This window comes from Sciurus carolinensis, chromosome 1, assembly GCF_902686445.1.
Source record: "Sciurus carolinensis chromosome 1, mSciCar1.2, whole genome shotgun sequence".
NCBI lineage: Eukaryota > Metazoa > Chordata > Mammalia > Rodentia > Sciuridae > Sciurus > Sciurus carolinensis.
The window spans coordinates 173,963,073-173,985,610 of NC_062213.1; the positions used below are offsets into that span (position 1 = coordinate 173,963,073).

Consider the following 22,538-nt stretch of genomic DNA (forward strand, 5'->3'; position numbering starts at 1 on the left):
TTCAGTTCATTGTTGGCTGACTCCATTGCTCTGGGCTTGAGTGAGGCAAAACATGATGAAAAGGTATAGAGGAGGAAAGTGCTCAGCTCACAACAACCAGGAAGCAAAGAGAGAAAAGGGAAGGAGCCAGGGACAGATACAGTCCAAGGTCATTGCCCCCAGTGACCTATCTATCCAAATCTATCCAAATTATTAATCCCTCAAATGGAACAGACACTGATGAAGCTACAATCCTAAACACTACCTAAAAACCCCACCTCTGAACCTTGTTGGATTGGATGATGCTTTCAAAACATGGGTTTTGAGCCAGTCATAGTGGTAAACACCTTTAATTCCAGAGAAGCAAAAGGATTTTAAGTTTGAGGCCTGCCTCCGCAATTAAGTAAGACCCTCAACAACATAGCAAGTCCATGTCTGAAAATAAAAAAGTATCCCTGGGTTAGGTTTAGAGTTAGGCTAAGGAGAGCAGTAAGAATGAAGGAAAGAAGGACTGTGTAGAGGGAAAAGAGGGGTGGGAGGGGTGGGAGGGGTGGGAGGGGTGGGGGGGAGGGGAAAAATATAATAAACATCATTACCCTATGTAAATGTAAAAAAAAATAAATAAATTAAAAAAAAAAAAAAAGTATCCCTGGCTCAATCTTCAATACCAAAAAGGAGAAGGAAGAAGAAGAAAGAAGGAGAAGTAGGAGGAGGAGGAGGAAGAGGAGAAGAAAAAGAAAAAGAAAGAAAGCAGCAGTAGCAGCAGCAGCTTTTCATGGGATATTTCTAAATCCAAACCATAACAACAGGTCAATTGAGAACAGTAGATGGAATGGATGAAAAATGGAGGGGGTGTGTCTAAAATACCAGGTGAGAGTGGACACTCTGGCACAGGTTTGTAATCCTAGTGGCTGGGGAGGCTGAGGCAGGAGGACTGCAAGTTCAAAGCCAGCCTCAGCAATTTAGGGAAGCTCTAAGCAACTTAAGGAGGACCCTGTCTCAAAATAAAAAATAAAAAGGGACTTGAGATGTGGCTCAGTGGTTAAGTGCCCCTGAGTTCAATCCCTGGAACCAAAAAAACAAAAAACATACAAAAATATATATATATATATATTTTTTTTTAACATGTATATATATATACACACATATATATAAAATATATATAAAATAAAGTAAAATAGCAGGTAAGTGCCAGGGGTCCACAAAGGGGTTAGATCAGGTCTTGTTCCTATAAACTATCCAACTGACCACAAAGGCTTTCTCTTAGTATCATGCCCCACATAGAACAAAATTGCTGGAAGTAGAATAAAAATGTGTTAGGATGAAGAGAGCAGAGAGGAAAGAATAAGATGAAAACCAACATGGAGGAGGGGAATCCAGGAAAGTAAGTCACACAAAATACAAGAGGGAGCTCTATGTAAGCTCTTCACTCTTCCTGAAGCCAGGAACAGTGGTGGATATCTGTGCTCCCAGCAATTAGGAAGGCTGAGGCAGGAGGATTCTAAGTTTGAGACCAGCTTTAGCAATTTAGTGAAACCCTATCTCAAAATATAAAAATAGAAAAGGGCTGGGATGTGACTCAGTTTTAAAGTCAAAATCCCTAGCAAAAAATAATAACAAAATAAACAAACATAAGAATAACATGACTACAAATAGTGAAAGCACAGACTATTTCAAAACAAGCCAAAGGACATTAAGACAATGGTATGATACATGAAAGAACACAGATAGAATTAGAGAAACATAAGTGAAGTGACAGACTCCTTCTGAAAGGAATGAGGAAAGAACTGGAAATGAACCAAATAAGCATTGTAGAAATGAAGACTAAACTAAGAAATACATAAAAGTAAATGAGGGCTGGGATTGTGGCTCAGTGGTAGAGTGCTTGCCTGGCACGGGTGAGGCAGTGGGTTAGATTCTCAGCACCACATAAATAAATAAAGGTCCACTGATGACTAAAAAAAATATTTAAAAAAAAAGCAAATGAACACTGCAGATAATGCTTTACAAAGAAGTTAAAATAATTTTAAAAATGAAGAAGAACACAATACAACTATGCAGATTTTATAAATGTATAATAAAAGTATTTGTTTAAAAAAATAAAAATAAAAACAAAATGAAGTTTTGAGATGTGGCTCAGTAGTAGAGTGCTTACCTAGCATGCCTGAACCCTGGGTTTGAGCTCAGAACCATGGAAAAACAAAATTGAAAAAAAGAGATAAAGTATTAGTGACAAACACTGAAAATAGGCAAAGAAGATTAAAAATATAAAGAAATAATGAGTTCTTGAAGAAGAAAATCAAAGCAAAGGAACAGAATAAATACTAAAAGCTATCCAATAAAATTTTTCCTGAAACAATGAAAAACTTGAAACTATGTATTCAAAAAGCATACTGAAAAACTGGAAATATGATCCCAAAATGACTGCCACCAAGAAGCCATTCTATGAAAATTTGAACTTTAAAAAATAAAAATAAAAAAATTCCTTGGGCATCTAGAAAACAGAGTATATGATTTAGAAGGGCAAAAAAAGAAAAATAGATTATCATTAGGCTTTTCAAAAATAACACTTCATTCCAGAAGAAAGAATATATTCAAGAAAGGGAAGTACAACCCTAGTAACACAGACTTTGCAAGTATAAAGGACACAGATAAATTTATCAACAACAGGATCTCAGGGAATATTGTTCCCAAGGCTCTTCTGAAGAATGGTTTAAGCACTGGAGGTATTACATAAAGGTCACTTATAGAACTAAAGCTATGTAACAGCCATGCAGAAAAGAGTGTAATCCATAACTATATGCCCTGACAATGTAGATTTACTATAAAGAATTTTTTTTAATGGGGTGGAGAAACACATTAGCAAAATACTTTTTAATTGTTTGCCGTGCTCATATTTATGGTAGTGTTAAAATTGTTATTCTGAGAATGCTTCATGTGTAATATGAAATAAATGAGAAATTATAGAATTTTCTATCATTTTTTTTTCTGCCCCTGAAAACTAGGAATGGACGAAAGAAACTAGAAAAGTGATTAAGTAAAAATGTGATTAACCTTGAATTTGTTTTGTTTTTCTGTGTTGGATATTGAACCCTGGAACTTGTATATACCAGCAATCTTGAATTTCAATTAGAATTGAAAATATCAATATTTATTCATCAGTTATTTTATCATAGGTAGGTATGTATACATAGATGTATATTTTTATGTATGTACACATAATCATTTAGCTTTGTTCACTGAAAAGACCTCGCTGTGGTGTTGAAATATAATTTGTCACTTTTAAAACTCAAGCTTTGGCCAGGCACGGTGGCACACACCTGGAATCCCAACAACTGGGGAAGCTGAGGCAGGAGAACCACAAGTTCAAAGCCAGCCTAAGCAACTTAGCGAGACCCTCTCTCTAAATAAAATATAACAAAGAGCTGGAGATGTGGCTCAGTAGTTGAGTGCCCCTGGGTTCAATCCTCAGTACCAAAAACCAAACTGAAATAAAACAAAACCCTCAAGCCTTCTTAGAACTATGGATGATTCAATTATGTGTCCAAAGTCAGGTGTGCAAGGGTGTGCCTTAAGTCCCAGCAATTCAGGAGGTTGAAGCAGGAGGATCACTTGAGTTCACAAATTTGAGATCAGCCTGGGAAACAAAAGACCTGTCTCAAAATGTAAAGGAAGGCAAGGAAGAAGGGAAAAGAAGGAAGGAAAGGAAAAGGAAGTATCCAGGATGACCAGGGAGTATCTTTTTAACAAACAGCAAGGAACATTATCAGAAATGACTAAATAAGGTTGAAAGAACTCAAGAATAACTTGATCTAACTCTACCAAAGTTGCAGCAGTTGACTCTTTTTTTTGGGGGGGGCGGGGAGGTGAGTACCAGGGATTGAACTCCGGCTCTCAATCACTGAGCTACACCCCCAGCTGTTTATTTTTATTTTTGTTTTTGGATTTTATTTAGAAACAGTGCCTCACTGTTGCTGAGGCTGGCTTTGAACTCTTGATCCTCCTGCCTCAGCCTCCTGAGCTGCTGGGATTACAGGTGTTGCTGGCAGTTTACTCTTAAATAATGACAATTCTTTTTTCTTTTTTCCTCACATGGGGAATTGAACCCAATAGGCCTCTCACACTAAACCACATTCCCAGACATTTATATTTTAGAGACAGGATCTTGGCAAGCCAAGTTGCCAAGGCTGGCCTCAAATTTGGAATCCTCTTGCCTCAACCTCCTGAGTAACTAGAGTTACAGGCTTGCACCACTGCACCTGGCAATAATGATAATTAAGTGACTGAAATCTATTTAACATATATATATACACATATATATATTAACATATATATGTTAACATATATATGTGTGTGTATATATATATGTGTGTGTGTGTGTGTGTGTGTGTGTGTGTGTATATATATATATATATATATATATAAACTCACAAGTTCACAATGATAAACTTTTGTGTGTATGGTGCTGGGGATTGAACCTAAGGCTTCACAGATACCAGGCAAGTACTCTACCACTGAGCCACATCACTGGCCCCATAATGATATACTCTTTATTTATTTTGTATTTTTTTTAAATATTGACTCGATTTTTTTATTCATTTATTTATATGTGGTGCCAAGGATTGAAACCCAGTACCTCACACTTGCCAGGCAAGTGCTATAACCACTGAGCCGCAACCCCAGCCCCCAGTGACATACTTTTTAAATGGCTATCTTTAAGAATGATAGGAGTGACAGCACACTGCCTGTGTCTGAGCCACTCCACAATGGAATATTACTCATCCATAAAGAAGAATAAAATTATGGCATTTGCTGGTAAATGGATGAAGTTGGAAAATATCATGCTAAGTGAAATAGTCCAAGTCCAAAAAACCAAAGACAGAATGTTTTTTCTGATAAGTGCATGACAATATATAATGATGGGGAGTGGTGGGGGGAAGAGAAGAACAAAGGAACTTTGGATGGTGTAGAGGAAAAGGGGGTAAGAGGGGGTGGGGATGGAAAAACAGTAGAATGAATCAGACAGTATTACCCTATGTACATGTATGATTACATGAATGGTGTGAATCTACATTGTGTACAACCATAGAAATGAAAACTTGTACCCCATTTGTATACAATGAATCAAAATGTGTCTGTAAAAATAAAAAATATTTAAAAAAAAAAAAGAAAGAAACCAAATAGTAAATGAGAGTAAACTTCTCTTTATAAAAGTACTTCCAACTCTGGGTATGAAGCTCAGTGGTAGAACATTTGCCAAGCATTCTCAAGACCCTGGATTCAATTCCTAGCATTGAAAGATAAATAAATAAAAATATTTTAACTAATCCATAAAAGGTTATAGAAATAAAGGCATCATTTTGCAATCTCCAATTAATTAATAGCAATAAGCATCATCACCTAAAAAACCAGAGACAATTAGATTCATATGATTTTTTTTTTTTCATATTCTTCTTAATTATCTTGTAAAAGTGATCAGTTCTAAGTCTGATTCAGCTTATGGATCCAGCTACCAATTTGCAGGAAATACTGAGGACACAAAACAATTAGAATTGGATCATGCTTACAAGTACAACGTCAGTCTAGGCAATATAAAGAAACTTTGTCTAGCTGGGCATGGTGGTGCATGCTTATAACGCCAGCAAGTTGGGAGATTTGAGATAAAAGGATCACAAGTTCAAGACCAGCCTCAGCAACTTAGTGAGGCCCTAAGCAACTTAGCAAGACGCTGTTTCAAAATAAAAAATAAAACAAAGGGGATGTGGCTTAGTGGTTAAGCATCCATGGGTTCAATCCCTAGTCGCTGCCCCAGCAAAAAAAAAGGAGTGATCTTGGTCTAAAAAGAAAAGAAAATTAAAAAAAAAAACAAAAAAAAACAAAAAAAAAACTGCATCACTAGGGTTTGGGAATTGAACTCAGGGGTACTTACCACAGAGCTACATTCCAAGCCTTTTTATTTTCATTTTGAGACAGTGTCTCACTAAATTGCTGAGAGTGGCCTCAGGATGTACAATCCTCCTGCTTCAGCCTCTCAAATCGCTGAGTCACTGCGCCCAGCTATTTACTCTACTTTTGTATATGCCTTTTTTTTTGGTACCAGGGACTGAACTCAGGCATTCGACCACCGAACCACATCCCCAGCCCTTTTTTATATTTTATTTAGAGACGGGTCTCACTGAGTTGCTTAGTGCCTTGCCTTTGCTGAGCTGGCTTTGAACTGGCAATCCTCAGCCTCGGGAGCCACTGGAATAACAGGTATGGTTTCTACTTTTGTATATGCTTATTTATTTATTTATGATGCTAGGATCCCAGGTTTATTCCTTTATTCATGGTGCCAGGGCCCCACACACATGCGAGTGTGATAAGCAAAAAAACACTCTACCACTGAGCTACTCCCCTAGTCCCAAGTTTGATATTTTATATACTATAAAACAAAAAGGGATTGCAAATGATTAAAAGACATTAGGTATGTAACAACTACAGGTTCGTAATAGTAATTCTTAAAAAGGGAGAGAGTAAAACAAAACGAAATTATCAAATGCCAAGTTGCTAGGACATCAACTTACAACTTTGAAATTAAGAATGGAAAGAGATTTAAGCATTTATCTTTCCATTCCAGTATGAACTTTATTTCAGGGTAGCCAAATGGAGCTAGAGGTTGTGAAAAGTTTTTTTGTACAGAATTAGAGCTAATGAATGGAAATGAAATAGCAGTATTAGTAAATCACCGTTATATAATACCTAGTGACATAACCAATTTATAGAATGATCATCAGTAGATGATAAAACCACCTGCTGAAAAGTTGATGGGGAATTTCAGAATGCAGGGACTGAACTCAACGTCTGAAAACAGAAGTAGCCTGGGACCTGACATGGACAGGGAGGAGATCTGTCAGGCCAGGAATACCTGTGCTATGTGGAATAAGTGAAAAATAAATCCTTACTTTGTTAAGTCACTGAGATATGGGTACAATTTATTATAGAAGCTAGTTTACTGTTTAAGATATCATTCATATATTTTAAAACATGTAAGCATATAACTACATATATTTAAAGATACATACATATCCAAACACACGGGCACATTTGTGTATGCCTATGTCAGGGAGAGGAACAAGCAAAGGGATCAGGGATCAGAAGAAAACAAGAGAGGGAGCTGAGCACAGTGACGCACACTTATAATCCCAGCTATTCAGGAGGCTAAGGTAGTAGGATCCTAAATTTGAGGTCAGTCTAGATGACTCAGTGAGACTCTATCTCAAAATGAAAAAGGGGTGGGATAAAGCTCAGTGGTAGAGTGCTTTGCCTAGTATGCATGAGGCCCTAGGTTCAGTCTCCAGTACCAGAAAAAAGAAAATGAAAAGAAGGGGCCTGGTATGAACTGACGATGAGAATTCACCATGCTCTGAGGAGCCCAGCTTAACTATTAAGGAATAAGAACTGGGGGTGTAACTCAGTGTAGAGTTTGCCTAGCATGTGGGAAGTCTGGGGTTCAATCCCCAGCACTGCAAAAAAAGAAAAAGAAACTATTGAAGATTGGAAAATTAATTTAAAATGGAGATAATCTACCCTTCTTAGGACCCAGGTTAGTTCACTGGGAGTGTAATTATCTCATGCCTGGAGGAGCAGGAGCCAGTGTGGTCCTGGAGAGAAGACAGTGCTGCTGGACATGGTGGCAGGCGCCTGTAATCCCAGGTGGCTCAGGAGGCTAAGGCAGGAGGATAGCAAGTTCAAAGCAATGCCCTGTCTCTAAATAAAAAATTAAAAGGGCTGGGGATGTGGTTCAGTGGTTGAGTGCTCTTGGGTTCAATTCCTGGGGGCTGGGGGCGGCGGGGACAGAAAGAGAGAGCGTGTGCACTAGATGCACGAGGGTGCAGACTGAGGTGCATTCTTCTGCCTGCCCTCCATCCCTGCCTGTGGCAGGCTGGGTAACAGCCATTCTCTCAAAGATGTGCACTTCCTGATCTCTAGAACCTATGAATATTTATCTTAAATGGCAAAAGGGAACATATGATTAAATTAAGGAGCTTGAAATTGCTGAAGTAATCACAAGGACACAAAATCACAATGTAATCCTCATAAGAAAAGGACAGTAGGGATGGAAGCACATGGAGAAGAGAAAATGCTATGAGCCAGTCTTGAATATGGACAAAGGAAACATGAACCAAGAAATGCAGGCAACCCTCTAGAAGCTGGAAATACAAGGAAGTAGACTCTCCCCTAGTTTCCAAAAGGAAAGTGGACCTATCAACACGTTGATTATAACTCAGGGCATCTGATTTCAAACTTCTGACCTCCAGAACTGTAAAACAATATGGTGTTTTTCTTTCTTTTTTTTTTTTTTTCTGTACTGGGGGTTAAACCCAGGGACACTATCACTGAGCTATATCCTCAGTCTTTTTTTTTTTTTTTTTTTCTTTTTTTTTTTTGAGACAGGGTCTTACCAAGTTGCTTAGGATCTCAAACTTGTGGCCCTCCTGCCTCAGCCTGAGTCACTTTGATTACAGATGTGTGCCACGATGCCCAGATAGATATGGTTTTTAAGCCATTAAACTTGTGGTAATTCATTACAGCAACAGGAAACTAATACACTGCCTTTGCTATTGGGCAGCACTAATTATTCTCCTAAGAGTAAAGTGTGGAGGTTCAGATAGGAAATCAGAGAAGACTTCCTAGAAGCCTCTGTAGTGATACTGACCCAGGTTTATATTATGACTCATTTGTTACATATCTGACTTTGAGCATATTTCTAAGCAACAAGACATTGTTAACACTGTACTGTTTATAGGGTTGCTAAGAATTAAATAGAATAATGTTTAAAATTACCTAATATAAACAACTGATTAGCTTTAGTTTTAAAAGCCACATTCCTTGTGGATTTACACACATTCATTCCTCCATTCACTGAACAGGTGTACTCAATACCCAGGTATAACTCAATACCCAGTGCATGCAAACACACAAATAGCTCGTGTCCACTGTAACCCAGAGCATTTGTCATCAAAGCTGCCATAGAGCTTTCAGTCAGCTTGGTGCTCAACCTCTCTACCCACGCCTACGCACAGGCCTTCACACCTGTCCACTCACATGGTCTCATGTTCTCTTGGTGGACCCATTCTGGCCAGCACCACCCCTTTCCCTCCCAGGTGCTCTCTGTAGCTGTCATGAGCAGTTTCATCTCTACCTTTACCCTGAGCCCTGGCAAAAGCCCCCCTGAGTACTTGAAGGATAGTATATGCTCCTACTACTCACACTTTAGAGAGCCTGTTTTCCTTTTTTTTTTTTTTGGTACTGGGGATTGAACCCAGAGGTACTTAACCACTGAGCCACATCTCCCCAATCTTTTTAAATTTTGAGACAGGGTCTCACTAAGTTGCTGAGATTGGTTTTAAACTTACAATCCTGTGTCAGTCTCCTGAGTTGCTGGGATGACAGGCATGCACCACCATGCCCAGCTCACTCTCTGGTATACAACCCTCACCTTTTCCCTCACTTTGCCTTTGAGGACCCAAATAGTTCCTCCCTGTAATCCAGGAAAGTATAAGCTAATAGAACAGTTGAGCTTCATACAGCCAGTCTAGAAACAGGAAGGATCAGTGGGGTTCTTTTCTCTGGTAGGGAACTGGAGTCTAAGGTATTAACACAGGATGCCCAGACTTACCTGGACTATTCAGACAGGATGCCCAGACCTACCTGGACTACCCAGGCAGCCTCGCTTGTCTCAACTCTCCAACATTTCAACACTCTCAGGTGCCTATCCAACGGATCTATAATACCCTGCCCTGTGGTCCACCACACTATGCAAGATCCAAGTGTTTTTCCTAATTTCACAGCTCCCTACACCAGCCTCACTTCTAACCTCCAGGTTTGAAATGCTGAACTCTGCCCCCCCAATATCTAGTCCTAGTTTTCATAATTGGTCTGGGACTGACTTTCCCCCTATCTAATGTCCAGGCCCAAGCTTCTCTTTCTACAGAGCCTGCAGCTCTTCCTCTAAATACAGGGAGATGATTCTTTAGGGCGGGCTCTTATAGGATCAAACATTATAACTGGGGAAAATTGCTCTCAGTTCCTTTGGGCTTTAGGGGTGTTGATGAGGAACACTGTGACTTCGGGATGGAATTGTCAGCATGTAGGCAGGCAGTCTGTTTTTTTTTTTTTTTTTTTTTTCCTCTGTGGTGCTGGGGATCGAACTCAGGGACTTGTGCTTGTAATGCAAGCACTCTACTGACTGAGCTATCTCCCCAGCCTGCAATCTGGGTTTTCTAACCTAGGCATTGCCACAGTTTCACAAAGGGTAATGCTGGGCAAATCTACATCTTCTTTAGGCCTGACTCCCCAGCCTGTCTGTGCACTCAGGGGGCTGGTCTTCTGGAAGGCTGTATTTGAGCTTGGAGGTTCCACCCAGCAGCCCTGGCAATGGTGCATGATGGCCATAAGGGGGCAGGCAACCTCTTCAGTTCAGAAGTTGTTAGCTGCTATGAAGTGAGACTCGAAAAGGAATACAAAGGGGCTAGGAATGTAGCTCAGTCCCTAGCACACAGGTGACTCCAAGTTCAATTCCCAGCACCAAAGGGAAAAAAAAAAAAAAAAAAAAGGAAAAAGGAATACAATGACTTCCATAAGGAAGTGTGGTTACTCTGGCTCTGGTTACTTAAGGGCACACAATAAAATGGCTATGGTATAGGGTATTTGAATTCCCAGTCTAGAAGGGTCAGAAGCCCCAGATTCATAAGGGGCAGTAAAGAGGTCTGATAGGCTGAAGAGAAGAGGCTGAGAGCATACACTGGATACTGCTTTCACTTTGAGGGGATGGGAGGAGGAGGGTCTTTAGAGGATAGCCATGAAGGATGGGGATGGAAGTTGCAGAACAACACCTGAGGAGTTTAAGGGAAATAGAGACTTGGCTTCCTTCCCTTCCCTAACAAAAACTGAATAACAGAGAAATGGCAGGAGTTATTTCAGGATTTGGTGAAGACTCCTTCAACTCAGGAAGGTACGCTGAATATCCGGAAATCCTCTTTTATTCCCCTCCAGTAATCTAATTTCAGGGCCCACAAAAGACAGGGGCCAACATATGGGGCAGTCTCCTGGGGTCCAAAGGGTTAATCTCCAAGAATTCATTGACATCAGTCATAGTCCTTATCTCCACCAGCCTCTAGGCCTGTAGCCTCTCTGAGCCCCAGATTGGCAGCTTCCTTCTTTGGTGTAATTAACTTGGGTCCTGAGATGAGCCCCATGGTCAGTCCCCTGCTCCCTCCTCAGGTTCAAGAGTAGAGGGGGCTTGCTCTAAGGGAGGGAGGAAGGAAAACCTTCCCTTGCTCTCCTCTCCTCCCAAGATGGGGCCTGGAGACCAAAGAGCCTCTGTCTTTTCCTGCCACACGCCCACATTGTGGCCCAGACAAGGGGATTCCTTGTATCCCAACCTCAGGCAGGCATCCTTGTGACCAAATGGTGGAAGGCTGGACCGGGTGGGGGAAGGGCAATTACAGTCAGAGAAGATAACACCTCCCCAACATCCAAGATTCTGGTTTAACCCCAGAACCCTGAGGCCTCAAGCTTCTCTCCCCAGCTCCCAACAACAGTGGGTGAGAAGGCCAGGGCTCACCTGCATATAAAAGGCCTGAGGCCTGAAAAGGAAACTGAGAAGGTGTGGAGACACAGAAACTGAACCTCCTGGGGCAGATATGGAGTCAGATTTAGAATGGGGCAGCCCAGGGATGGGGTCTGTGGCCGAGTGGACCAAGCCAACTCAGAGCCTTAGGCGGAAGCCCTGACAGTTTCTTTCCCTAAAAGCACAGGGATGAAAGTGTTGATACCAGACAGGGATGTAGACACAGAGGGTGAGACCCCCCCTAGGGAAAATGAGAATTCCCTGTTTGAAAAGTGAGAACCTTCCAAAAAGTAGCACAAACATCCACCAGCGAGAAACTTTGCTGCCAGGAGGGGTGATGTGTTGCCATTCACATAAGTAATGGTAAGGCTATTAATGATATGGTCTCACTAGCAGCAGAGGCTCAGACACCCTTATATGGACCATCCAAGGACTGAGACAGACAAAAGGTTAGTACATCCTAGCAGGAAATGACATCATTCAGCAGGTAAGAAGGGGTGAGTCTACCAACTGCCAAGGCTTCTGGGAGAGCTAATTCATGCAGAGTTGGCCCTGAATGTCTCAGTCTTCCATCTTGGCCAAGAGGAGGCAAGACTTCTAGACTTTGAATGAAGTAATTATATCCCTATCTCCTATGGGTCATAAATCCCTACCTGGGGGTTGGGGCCAGAGGGAGGGGATAGGAATACCCTCACACCAGGACATACCCACCAAGTCTCTGGAGTTAAACTGTCTATGTAAATAGCTCTAGGGACCTGATAATTGAGGGATAATGGTAGAGACTCCCTAGGACAGGAGGAATGGTGAGCCAGGTTTTCATGGTAACTGATTTTCAGTGCATCCTATTCCAACTCCTTGACAGATGGAGAATAAATTTTGTGGGAGACCAGGGCCAAGGGAGGAAAGATCTATAGGAGTCCAAAAGTTTGGGGAAGTTGTTACAAGAAGGTCACATCATCCTGGCACTGTCCCCAGTACCAGTGGGCCTCAAAGTCCAGCTTGGCACTTTCATCCTCTGGTGGCTCCAATGGTCCACCTTGGAGCCCCTCACCTGGAGGCTTCCTCACAGCCCTTAAGCTCCCTAGCCTGGTGGCTGTCAGGTCCACCTCAGTCCTGGCCCTTTCCTCGCCAGGTATAACTTTTGTCCAGTCAATCTCAGGACAGGGAGCCCCTGGGGGACCCTGTTCATCCAGCTCCCTGGGGGCCACGGTGTCCAAGAAGCTGCCAATAGAGACACTGTCCAGCCGGTCAGTAGAACTGGTATCTGGCAGGCTGTCCCAGCTGCCCCGCCTTGAACGGCCTGGGCTCCCGCCTGTCAGGCTATATTGGCTGCTGGTGAGGCTACTGCAATGACTGGTCAGTGTCCCCCGCTCCTCCAACAGCCAACGCACTGCCTCAATGCCCTCGTTCAAGGTCACCAGCTGCTGCAGGATCTTCACATCAATAGCTCGCAGATAAGCCTGGAGGAGTGGAAGAAGGAATTAGTTACAGGTTCTGGGGTATAGGCTTCCACAGTGTTTCCAGAGACCCCTACTTTGTGGCCAACCAAATGTGCTTCAATTTTAAGAAGCATGGAAATACAAGATTGGGGAGGGTGGGCTTTAGAAGCAAATGGTCAGTCAGCAATTTAAAATTTCAGCTCAGGTTGGAGATGGAGGTCAGTGGTAGAGTACCACCTAGCATATACAAGGCCATGGGTTAGTTCCCCAGAAACACACACACACATACACACACACACAATTTCTGGCTCTACTACTGATGATATATGTGATTGTGGGCAGCTACCTTATCTTCTCTGAGTCTCAGTTTTCTTGACTGCAGACAGGGATAAATCACTCATCTCACAGAGTGGCTGTGAAGATTTTGAAATGCTATTACATACTGAGAGCCCAGTGCCGTGCACAAAGTAAGGTCTTAGTAAGTGTTAAACACTAAAATCCAATCAAATTATAGATTGGTGGGCTAGAACTTCATATTTTGGGCATTTAGTCTATTGAACTGGCCCATATTCACCAGAAAAACTTAAAAACAAGCCAAAGACGACAAAGGGTTGGCCCCTTAAAAAGGATCATCATCCCACTGGCTGGGTTTCAGGGTTTCCATTCACCTAACACCAACCAGTCTCCCTGTCTGTACTGAAAATAAGTCTGATTTGCTGGGTAATCTCCAGGGTCCCCCTCAGTTCAGATGCACTAAAATACCTTCTCCAAGCACAAGTCTGAACCTGTCCCTCCCCTACTCAAGAGGGATTTACTGGCTTTGCATTGCTCATACAGAATGAAATCTAAACATTTTAGCAGCTAGCATTCAAAATCCTATGGTGATATGGTTCTTGCTCATCTTTCTAGTTTCCTCTCCAGCATACTTCTCTACAGACCCAAGGTCCTGCCACAACATGATTTTTTAGTTTTATTTAGTTTCACTTTTAATCAAATTAATAGATGCTTATAAAGAAGCAAACAATTATATGAGACTTATTTTTTTTTATTTTTGGTACTGGGATTGAACGAACACAGGGGCACTTTGCCACTTACCTACATCCCCAGCCTCCCCCCCCCTTTCTTTGACAGGGTCTCTAAGTTGCTTAGGGCCTCCCTAAATTCCTGAGACTGGCCTGGAATTTGTGATCCTACTGCCTCAGCCTAGCCTCCAAATCACATGCTTATATTGCAACTTCTTGATTTTAAAATTTTGAGCTTTTTCCATTTATTTCCCATGTTATAAGAAGGATTTAACTTTCACCCACTCCCCACTCCTCTGCTATGGAGACACCCTTCCCACCTCCTCATTCTCCCAATAGGCAATACAATTACCTTATTAGGATATGGAAGTGCTATTTATAGCCAAGCTATGTACTTTACCATAGTTAGTTTTTATTTCTTACAACTTTGTGCTTTCCTTAGAATTATTGCCTAGTATGCTATATAGTTATCAATAGGTCATTCCCAGATTTTTCCCAATTATCTGAACTTTCCTTTCAAGGTTTTCAAACACATCACATGAGATGACCTATCTATTCCATCTTCTAGATGTATCTCACCCTCACCCTTACACTCAGTATTGAGGCTTGAACACAGGAGCGTTTTACCACTAAGCAACCTTTTTTTTTTTTTTTTTTTTTTTTGGGTGCTGGGGATCGAACCCAGGGCCTTGTGCTTACAAGGCAAGCACTCTACGGACTGAGCCATCTCCCCAGCCCCCTAAGCAACCTTTTTTTTGAGACACCCAGGACTGTGTGGAATTTGTGATCCTCCCTGCATCAGCCTCCTGAGTATCTAGGATTACTGATGTGTGCCACTGTGTCTGGCTAGAGGCATCTCTTTAGAAGCCTTCCGATCTATTTCAATGTTATCTCTGCTGCACAACTGTCCTCTAAGAATCTCTCTTCACTATTATCTTGGATTCCCTTTGCCTTTCCTGAGTTGGATCCCTTGTTTCTTAGATTCCACCCATATCTTCTTTCTTGATTTACTACTTCATTTGGATGAGTGGTACTCTTGCATTTAGAGATTGAAGCTTTACATGTTTTAAAATGTTATTATTCTAGCCTTGCAGCACTGGTAATTTGGCTGGGTATAGAATTCTAGGTTGAAAATAATTTTTTCTTGAGATTTAAGACATTGCTCCACTGTCTTATGATTTTCTGTGTTTCATTTAAAAAGTCTAATTGTCACTACTTAAGAGAAGTTTATAGTCCTAATAAGGTATGAGGTGGACATAAATAACAGATATGAGATTGTATAGATTATTAAAGACATAAGATAAAGAAGATCATCTTTAATTCTTTCATAATGTGGACAAATATATTAACAGTGAAAACAACAGTCCTAGTTCATATCCAAACCAAATGCACTAAACAAAAGTCCTCACACTAGAGGCTGGGGATGTAACTCAGTGGTACAGTGATTATCTAGAATGCCTGAGGTCCTGCATTCAATGCCAGCAGCTAAATAAATAAATATAAAATATATATAAAAATTAAGTCCTCATACCAAAAATACTTCCCATGCTGTGTTTTCTCCTGCAGTTCTTTCTTCCTTCCTTCCTTTCCTTTTCTCCCTTCCTCCCTCCCTGCTAGATAAAGAAGTAGGTAACACCTAGTTACACAGTGAGAGGTGGGGGAATGATCTTAGAATATTAGTCTTAAACAGACACTTAAGCAATCCTTTTGTTTTCAGCACCTCTTGTGTTCCAAGGTCCAGAAATACCTGGTGCTTCAACTCCTAAGACCTTTGAGAGTTTTTGTTTATTTTGTTTTGCATTTCTTTGTTTTTTTTTTTTTTTTAGTACTGGGGATTAAATCTTTTTTTTTTTTTTTTTTTTTTTTTTTTTTTTTTTTTTTTGCGGTACTCGGTGATCGAACTCAGGGCCTTGTGCTTGCAAGGCAAGCACTCTACCAGCTGAGCTATCTCCCCAGCCCGGGATTAAATCTTTGAGCACCTTAGCACTGAGCTATATCACCACACCGTTTTTTTTGTTGTTGTTGTTGTTTTTGGTGGTGCTGGGGATTGAACCCAGGGCCTTGTGCTTGCAAGGCAAGCACTCTATCAACTGACTACACCTTTTTAAAAAAATATATTTTTAGTTACAGATGGACTCAATACCTTTATTTTTATTTATTTATTTTTATGTGGTGTTGAGGATCCAACCCAATGCCTCACACGTGCTCGGCAAGCACTCTACAACTGAGCCAGAATCCCAGCCCATCACCAGACCTTTTAATTTTTTGAGACAGAGTCTTGCTAAGTTGTCCAGGCTGGCCTCCAACTGTGACCACCCCCTACTTCTGCCTCCACAAGTGAGTCACTGGGATTACATGTGTGTACCATTGCACCAATTCTTTGAGAGTTTTTTAGTGCAAAATGGGTTGCTTTTCAGTTTGCCCTACTGCTAGCCTGGGATTCAGCTTGCTTTTTAAAAAAATAAAATAAAAAATAAAGATATATATATATATATATATATATATATATATATATATATATCTTTTATTCTTTAGGATTCAGTTTTTTTGAGGTCTGAGTTAGTTACCACTTTTCTTCTGCTTTATGAGCTTCCAAACTTTTGTTCCTATCACCTTCTGCCTTTATTCTCATTGTCATAATGGCCTCATGCCTTTTTAAAATAATCTTTCTACTGGCTCTTTCATGGAATTTAAGGAAGCAATGGAGGTAAGTGAATGTGTTGAGTCTGCCCTCCTGACTGACTTTGCTCAGTCTTCAAGGATAATCTCAAATGCCTCCTCCTCTAGGAAGTTTACCTTGCCCTTCCTCAAGAAAAAAATTAATCTGTCACAGGACAAATATTTATTGAATGTTTCTTGCAGGTGTGGCACTGTGTTAGACAAAGGAAAAAAGCCACCATTTCTTGACCCCAGAGGGTTCAGCTTGTGGGTTAGATAAGACAATGAAGCAAGACCTTAAAATTCAGTGTGACAAGCTGGGCATGATGGTACATGCGTGTAATCCCAGGGACTCAGGAGGCTGAGGCTGGAGGATCAAAACTTTGAGGCCAGCCTCAGTAACTTAGTGAGATCCTGTCTCAAAAAAAAAAAAAAAAAGAGCTGGCGATGTAGCTCAAAGGTAGAGTGGGTTTAATCCTCAATACCCTGCCCCACAAAGTCAGTGTGACAAATGCTGTAGGAAACAATGTGACACAGAGGGCTGTGAGTACCTAAGTTAGTGCCATAACCCAATGGAGGGAGGCCAGAAATGCTTCCTAGATAATGGATGTCAGATGAGACTTGAAGGTTAGGTAGGAGGTAGACTTAGCCAGACAAAAAGGTGGAGAGAAGCATTCTAACTACAGGATATACCCGCTCCAATTCCAAGTGGCAGAAACCCATGGTACTCCACGATCAAGACTTCCAGGAGGTTCTTTCTGGGTTCCAGCAGCACTTCTCATCCCGTACTAGAGTTGCTGTTTCCCTCCTTCCCTAACGCAGATTGTGAGCTCTTCTGAGAGCAAGTCCTGCCCAATTCATTTCTGGCACTCTCCCTAGTGTCGTGTAGGTCACACTCAGTCCTGTGATCCTCTTTCCTCTACTATCTGACCCCTCTGATGGTCCCCAGAATTCAGGGGACTAGGTGGTACTGTGTTGCTGTGAAATGAATCTAAGGACCAGATTCTATAATCTTGTGACAGTGGGATTCCCTGACTGTGACAGCATCACTCCCCAAAATAGAAGAAAGCAAGGCTTTCTCGCCAGAAAAAGAAAGTCATTTCATACCATATCTTTGGAAACAGCAGGGAATAACAGCTCAGGAGAGATGCAGTTTTAGAGGCTACCGGAACTCACTCTCTCCCAGGGGAATTCAAGTATCCCAACCCTCCCCATATGCATATCAGACTTTCTGCCCAGGCCCAGGGTCCCAGGCATGGCTCCCTCATTGCTCAGCCTAAGTGTTAGCTCCCAGGTGGGGAATTGAGATTCTCAGACTATTGTTACTAGAAAGGCTCTTGCAAATCATCTAGTTCCACCATTCTCCCCTACTTCCCCCTCCAAGAGACAGAAATACTAGGGCCATGAGAGAGACAGGGCCTTGCTCAAAATCACAAAATGACTCAGGAACAGAACCAAGACTTGAACCCATGCCTTCCCCTTCCCTGCCTGAAGCTTTTCCACAAACTGCTCTGTGGAGGTGGGTTGTCATAACAACAGTTATTTGGGTGGGAGAAGTGAGGAGGGGAGTTGGCCATTGTTTCCCATTCCCACAAATCCCAGACTCTAGCTCTTCACTCAGCCTCTGTCTAGGGCAGCTAAGCAGGAGTGGGAAGGCCTACAGGCAGGCCTGACCTTGGCCTCAAGGGCAGGCCTGCCCCCTTTCCGTACAAGGAGAGAGGGAGAGGGGCAAATGAAGAACAGTTCTTAAAGGGTTTGGACCAATCCTGCCTCCAGTGACACCAAGGGAAATCCCCTGCTCTGCCCCTTGTCCTTCCTGGGCACAACCAGTGGGCAGGGCAGAATGCCTGAAGAGATCAATGACATCCTGGCCTGAGGGAGGGAGAAAGGAAAGGGCGAGGGATCCCCTCCTTGTTCTGGCCCCCAAAAGGCTCCCTCCCTTGTCCCAACCATGGGCAGCCTTAGGCCCCAGGCCAGGTGGGTCAAGAACACCGAGAGACAAATCAACAAGTTAAATGTACCACCTTAAAGTTCATAATCTGGTAGTCTTCACCAAGTCAGAAAAGAGCGAGAAGCAGAGAAATGAGGTGTGGTTCCAGATTCCCTGTGTGAGTTCAGGCAAGCCCTTAAATATCTGCAAGCATGGGGAAACAATGACTACTTTTCTCATTTCAATAACACAAGAAGTGCTTAAAGTGTCTGGTACAAGGCAGGTGTCAATGGTTAAGATATAAAATGTGGTCAGATGATCTGGGTTCAAATCCTAGCTTTGGTTTTTATTTTTGTATGACTTTGGGCAATTACTTAACCTTTCTGTGCCTCATCTATAAAATATCACTTATCTAAAAGGTTGCCATGAAGACTGAGAGAACATCATGTAAACCAGATGCGGTGGCACAAATCTGTAACCCCATCTATTCAGGAGGCTGTGGCAGGAGAGTCACAAGTTCCAGGCCAGCCTGGGCACCTAGCAAGACCCTGACTCAAAATAAAAAATAAAAAGGGCTGGGGAGGTAGCTCTGTGGTAAGAGAGAGCCTCCCATATGCAAAGCCCTAAATTGTGTTACAGCAATTCGGGAGGCTGAGGCAGGATGATTCCAAGTTTGAGACCAGCTTCAGCAATTTAATGAGGCCCTAAGCAACTTAGCCAGATCATGTCTCAAAATAAAAAGGTCAGTGGTAAAGGTCCCTAGGTTCAATTCCCAGTACCAATTAAAAAAAAAAAAAAAGAAAAGAAAAAAGGAGAGAGAATATCAGGAAGGCATTCAGCATGATGCCTATCTTTCTGGACTTGAGCTAAAGTTTGTACAATGAGGCAAAGTTAGGCACTCCTTGAAGTGAATACAGTCCCAGCCCTGCTCTGGAGAATTTGGCACCCACCTCCAACCTTCAAGGCCAAGTGCACACTTGGTATTCAAGTCCTGCCCCCAGGGAACTCCTGACTGCTCCAACCACCAGGATCTCCAAGCTTGTTTTCTCCCAGCGGGTGAGAGCCCTGGCTGGTCTGGGAGCTCTCAAAAGACCTCATTCCTCTGCTCCCTCCCAGAGCAGCTTGGCAGTGCTGGCACACAGTGGGGCTCCAGGAAGACTTATTAGCTGACATACTCGCTCTGGGCTCCTGATTCTGGGCCAGGATGCAACTGGCAATTCCTCAGTTCCTCAGAACTGGCTGCAAAGTGGTAGCAGGTGTAAATCACGCCCCCTTCACTGGAACCAGAGCTTTGGGGAGCCTGCTGGGGCCCCAGCTGCCCTCTTGGCTCTGAATCTAGACCAGCAACTCCAGGAGACAGGGGAGGGCTGCTGTTTCCTCTTCCTCCCAAGAAGGTACAGATGAGATCCAAATATTCAGTATCCTAGAGATTGCAGGGTAGGCAACTGAGTCCAGATGAAGGATCAGCAATGATGACGCTCCTACTCTCTGCTATGATCCTATAAATTTCAAGTGTTTTAAGTGAAACTGGAGAGACGTTGAGGAAAGGAAGATGTTCGTCTAGGCACTCCGTAGAGGGCAGATATACCCTTACCTAAATTTCTTCTGTGTTGAATATTTTCACAAACATTCCAGGCCTCAAAGGAGCCAAACCCTTTCCCAGTTTGTAGGAGAAGAAAATACCTGGTTGTCTTAAATGGGGGCTGGGAGAATAGGTGTCCCCTATAGGGAGGGGTCTGAATTTGAAATGCGAGGTTCTGAGTACTTCCCAGCCCTTGCTTTCCTCTCCTAATTATTGGGCAGAAAAAACTTCCAAGATCTAGTACCTCCTACGCACAGTCCTCAGGACCCATCAAACACTCCACTCATTCTTGGGGGACAATTAATAGACGTCACTCTACCTCCACCCCAGGGTTTATGGACTGATCCAGGAGGGAGCCTGAGGAGTTAAGTGCTGAGTTTTTAACTCCTTCCTTTCCAGCCTAACTCTGGGGACTTGAGTAGGTCCCTTTCGGCCCTGGGGACTCTCCCCCTGGCCTGTGGCGCCCACACTCACCAGCTCCATCTTCAGCGCCATGATCTTGTCCCCCAGGCTGTGGCTTCTGCTGGGCGCCCCCGGGAGTAGCAGCGCGCCAGAGGTTCCCGGCTCCCACTCGCCTCGCAGCCCGCGGAGCAGTCCTTCAGGGGTCTTCCTGCCCACCTTGCCCTCCACGTCTCGCAGGTCAGGCGTCTGGGACTCCACGGTCCCCTCCATGCGGGTCCAAGCCTGAACCGGGCTGGGCAGCCAAACGCCGGGGTCCCGCTCGCGGGGGTCCTCTTTCTCCGCCGGCAAATACCGAGCGGAACCGGTGGGTCCCCGCCCGCGCGGCGCGGGGGTGGGAGGAGGGCGCCGTAACACTCAGAAAAGCCGCGCGGAGCCGGGCGTAGATATATATTCGAGTGCTGCGCACACAACCTCTGGCCCTGGATAGCTGGGGCTGGGCTATCCTGAATTTGGACCTTAAAGCGCATTCACAGAGTTCGGCGCTACTCCTTACCCTAGCACTGAATTCAGCTTAGGCACACAGTAGGTGCCTAATAAGTGTTTGCAGAAGGAAGACTAACAACCTCAAACAGAGATATGGGAGTTCAAAGAATCCTGGTAAGAGAGAGCTGTAGAGATTTTGAAAGCTTACTGGAATAAATGAGCTGGATCTAAAAAGGGGTTAGAATTTAGCTAGTCATTCACACCACCTCTCATTGACTAGAATTCAGACTGAAGGAGTAGAAAGTAAAGTAAAGCTCTGACCCGTGGAGAGCACCTGTATTAAAGCTGAAGGGCTTCACCCTGCACCTGCTTACCAGCAAGATGCTTCCTAAGCTTCACTCTGGGTATGAATCATCTACCCACCTTGTTAAAATGCAGGTCTGCTGGGTCTTGTGGTAATGGCCTATAGTCCCAGCTAGTCTGAGGCTGAGACAGTAGGATTGATCACTTGAGCTCAAGAGTTCAAGGATAGCCTGAACAACACCCTTCTCAAAAAAATAAAATAAAATGATTAATAATGCTTAATAATTATAATGCTTATTATTAATAATTAATTAATTATTAAGCAGATTGATTCAATGAACTTGGGGCTGAGCCTGAGAGTCTGCATTTTTAACAAGCTCCCAGGTGATGTTCATCCTGCTGGTCTGAGTGCCATAGTCTTGAGTAACAAGGCTACAGAATATGATTCTAAGGTGTTTGGACTTGACTTTACAGTCAATGAGAAACCAAGAAAAACTTTATGTTGTTGAAAAATGTTTATGTTGCTTTTTTTGTTGCTTGGGGTTTTTTTGGGAGGGGTACTGGGGATTGAACTCAGGCACACTTGACCACTGAGCCACATCCCCAGCCCTATTATTTTGTATTTTACTTAGAAAAACAGGGTCTCACTGAGTTGCTTAGAGCCTCACTTTTGCTGAGGCTGGCTTTGAACTCTTCATCCTCCTGCCTCAGCCTCCCAGAGCCTCTGGGATTAAAGGCATGCACCCCAGCGCCCAGCTTTGTTTCAGTTTTTAATCCAAGTCATTCCAGTCCACGATTATAGAAGGACTTACAATGAAATGATAGTTACTGCCAGCTGCAGTGGCGAATGCCTGTAATCCCAGCAATTCCAGAGATTGAGGCAGGAGGATCTCAAGTTTGAGGCCAGCCTCAACAATTTTAGCAAGACCCTCAACAATTTAGTGAAGCCTGTCTCAAAATAAAAAATGAAAAGGACTGGGATGTAGCTCAGTAGTAAAGTGTCCCTGAGTTCATTCTCAGTACCGAAAAAATAAAAATGAAAAGAGCCCTGCCCTGCCTGTCTTTTCCCACCTCTTGTCCCACTTCCCAGAGGCAACCACTTTTTTTTTTCCTGGTGCTTACACCC

The 22,538-nt window shown here is 42.8% G+C and overlaps 1 protein-coding gene across 1 annotated transcript; it reads right to left on the bottom strand.

The window, feature by feature from the left end:
- Positions 1 to 10,150: 10,150 nt before the first annotated feature.
- On the bottom strand, positions 10,151 to 21,025 carry Lurap1 (leucine rich adaptor protein 1). The gene is made up of 2 exons (XM_047524434.1): positions 20,699 to 21,025; positions 10,151 to 13,053 (listed from the first exon to the last, which is right to left on the bottom strand). Exons 1-2 carry the CDS (start codon positions 20,894 to 20,896, stop codon positions 12,532 to 12,534), a joined length of 720 nt encoding a protein of 239 aa, XP_047380390.1. The 5' UTR covers positions 20,897 to 21,025; the 3' UTR covers positions 10,151 to 12,531.
- Positions 21,026 to 22,538: the final 1,513 nt, after the last annotated feature.

Bases quoted from the DNA above. Each gene is read 5' to 3' on its own strand.
- Lurap1 (XM_047524434.1), bottom strand. From the start codon at position 20,896: ATGGAGGGGACCGTGGAGTCCCAGACGCCTGACCTGCGAGACGTGGAG. The intron at 13,054-20,698 runs GTGAGTGTGGGC...CCACTCCTCCAG, and splicing joins TGGCGCTGAAGATGGAGCTG to GCTTATCTGCGAGCTATTGA.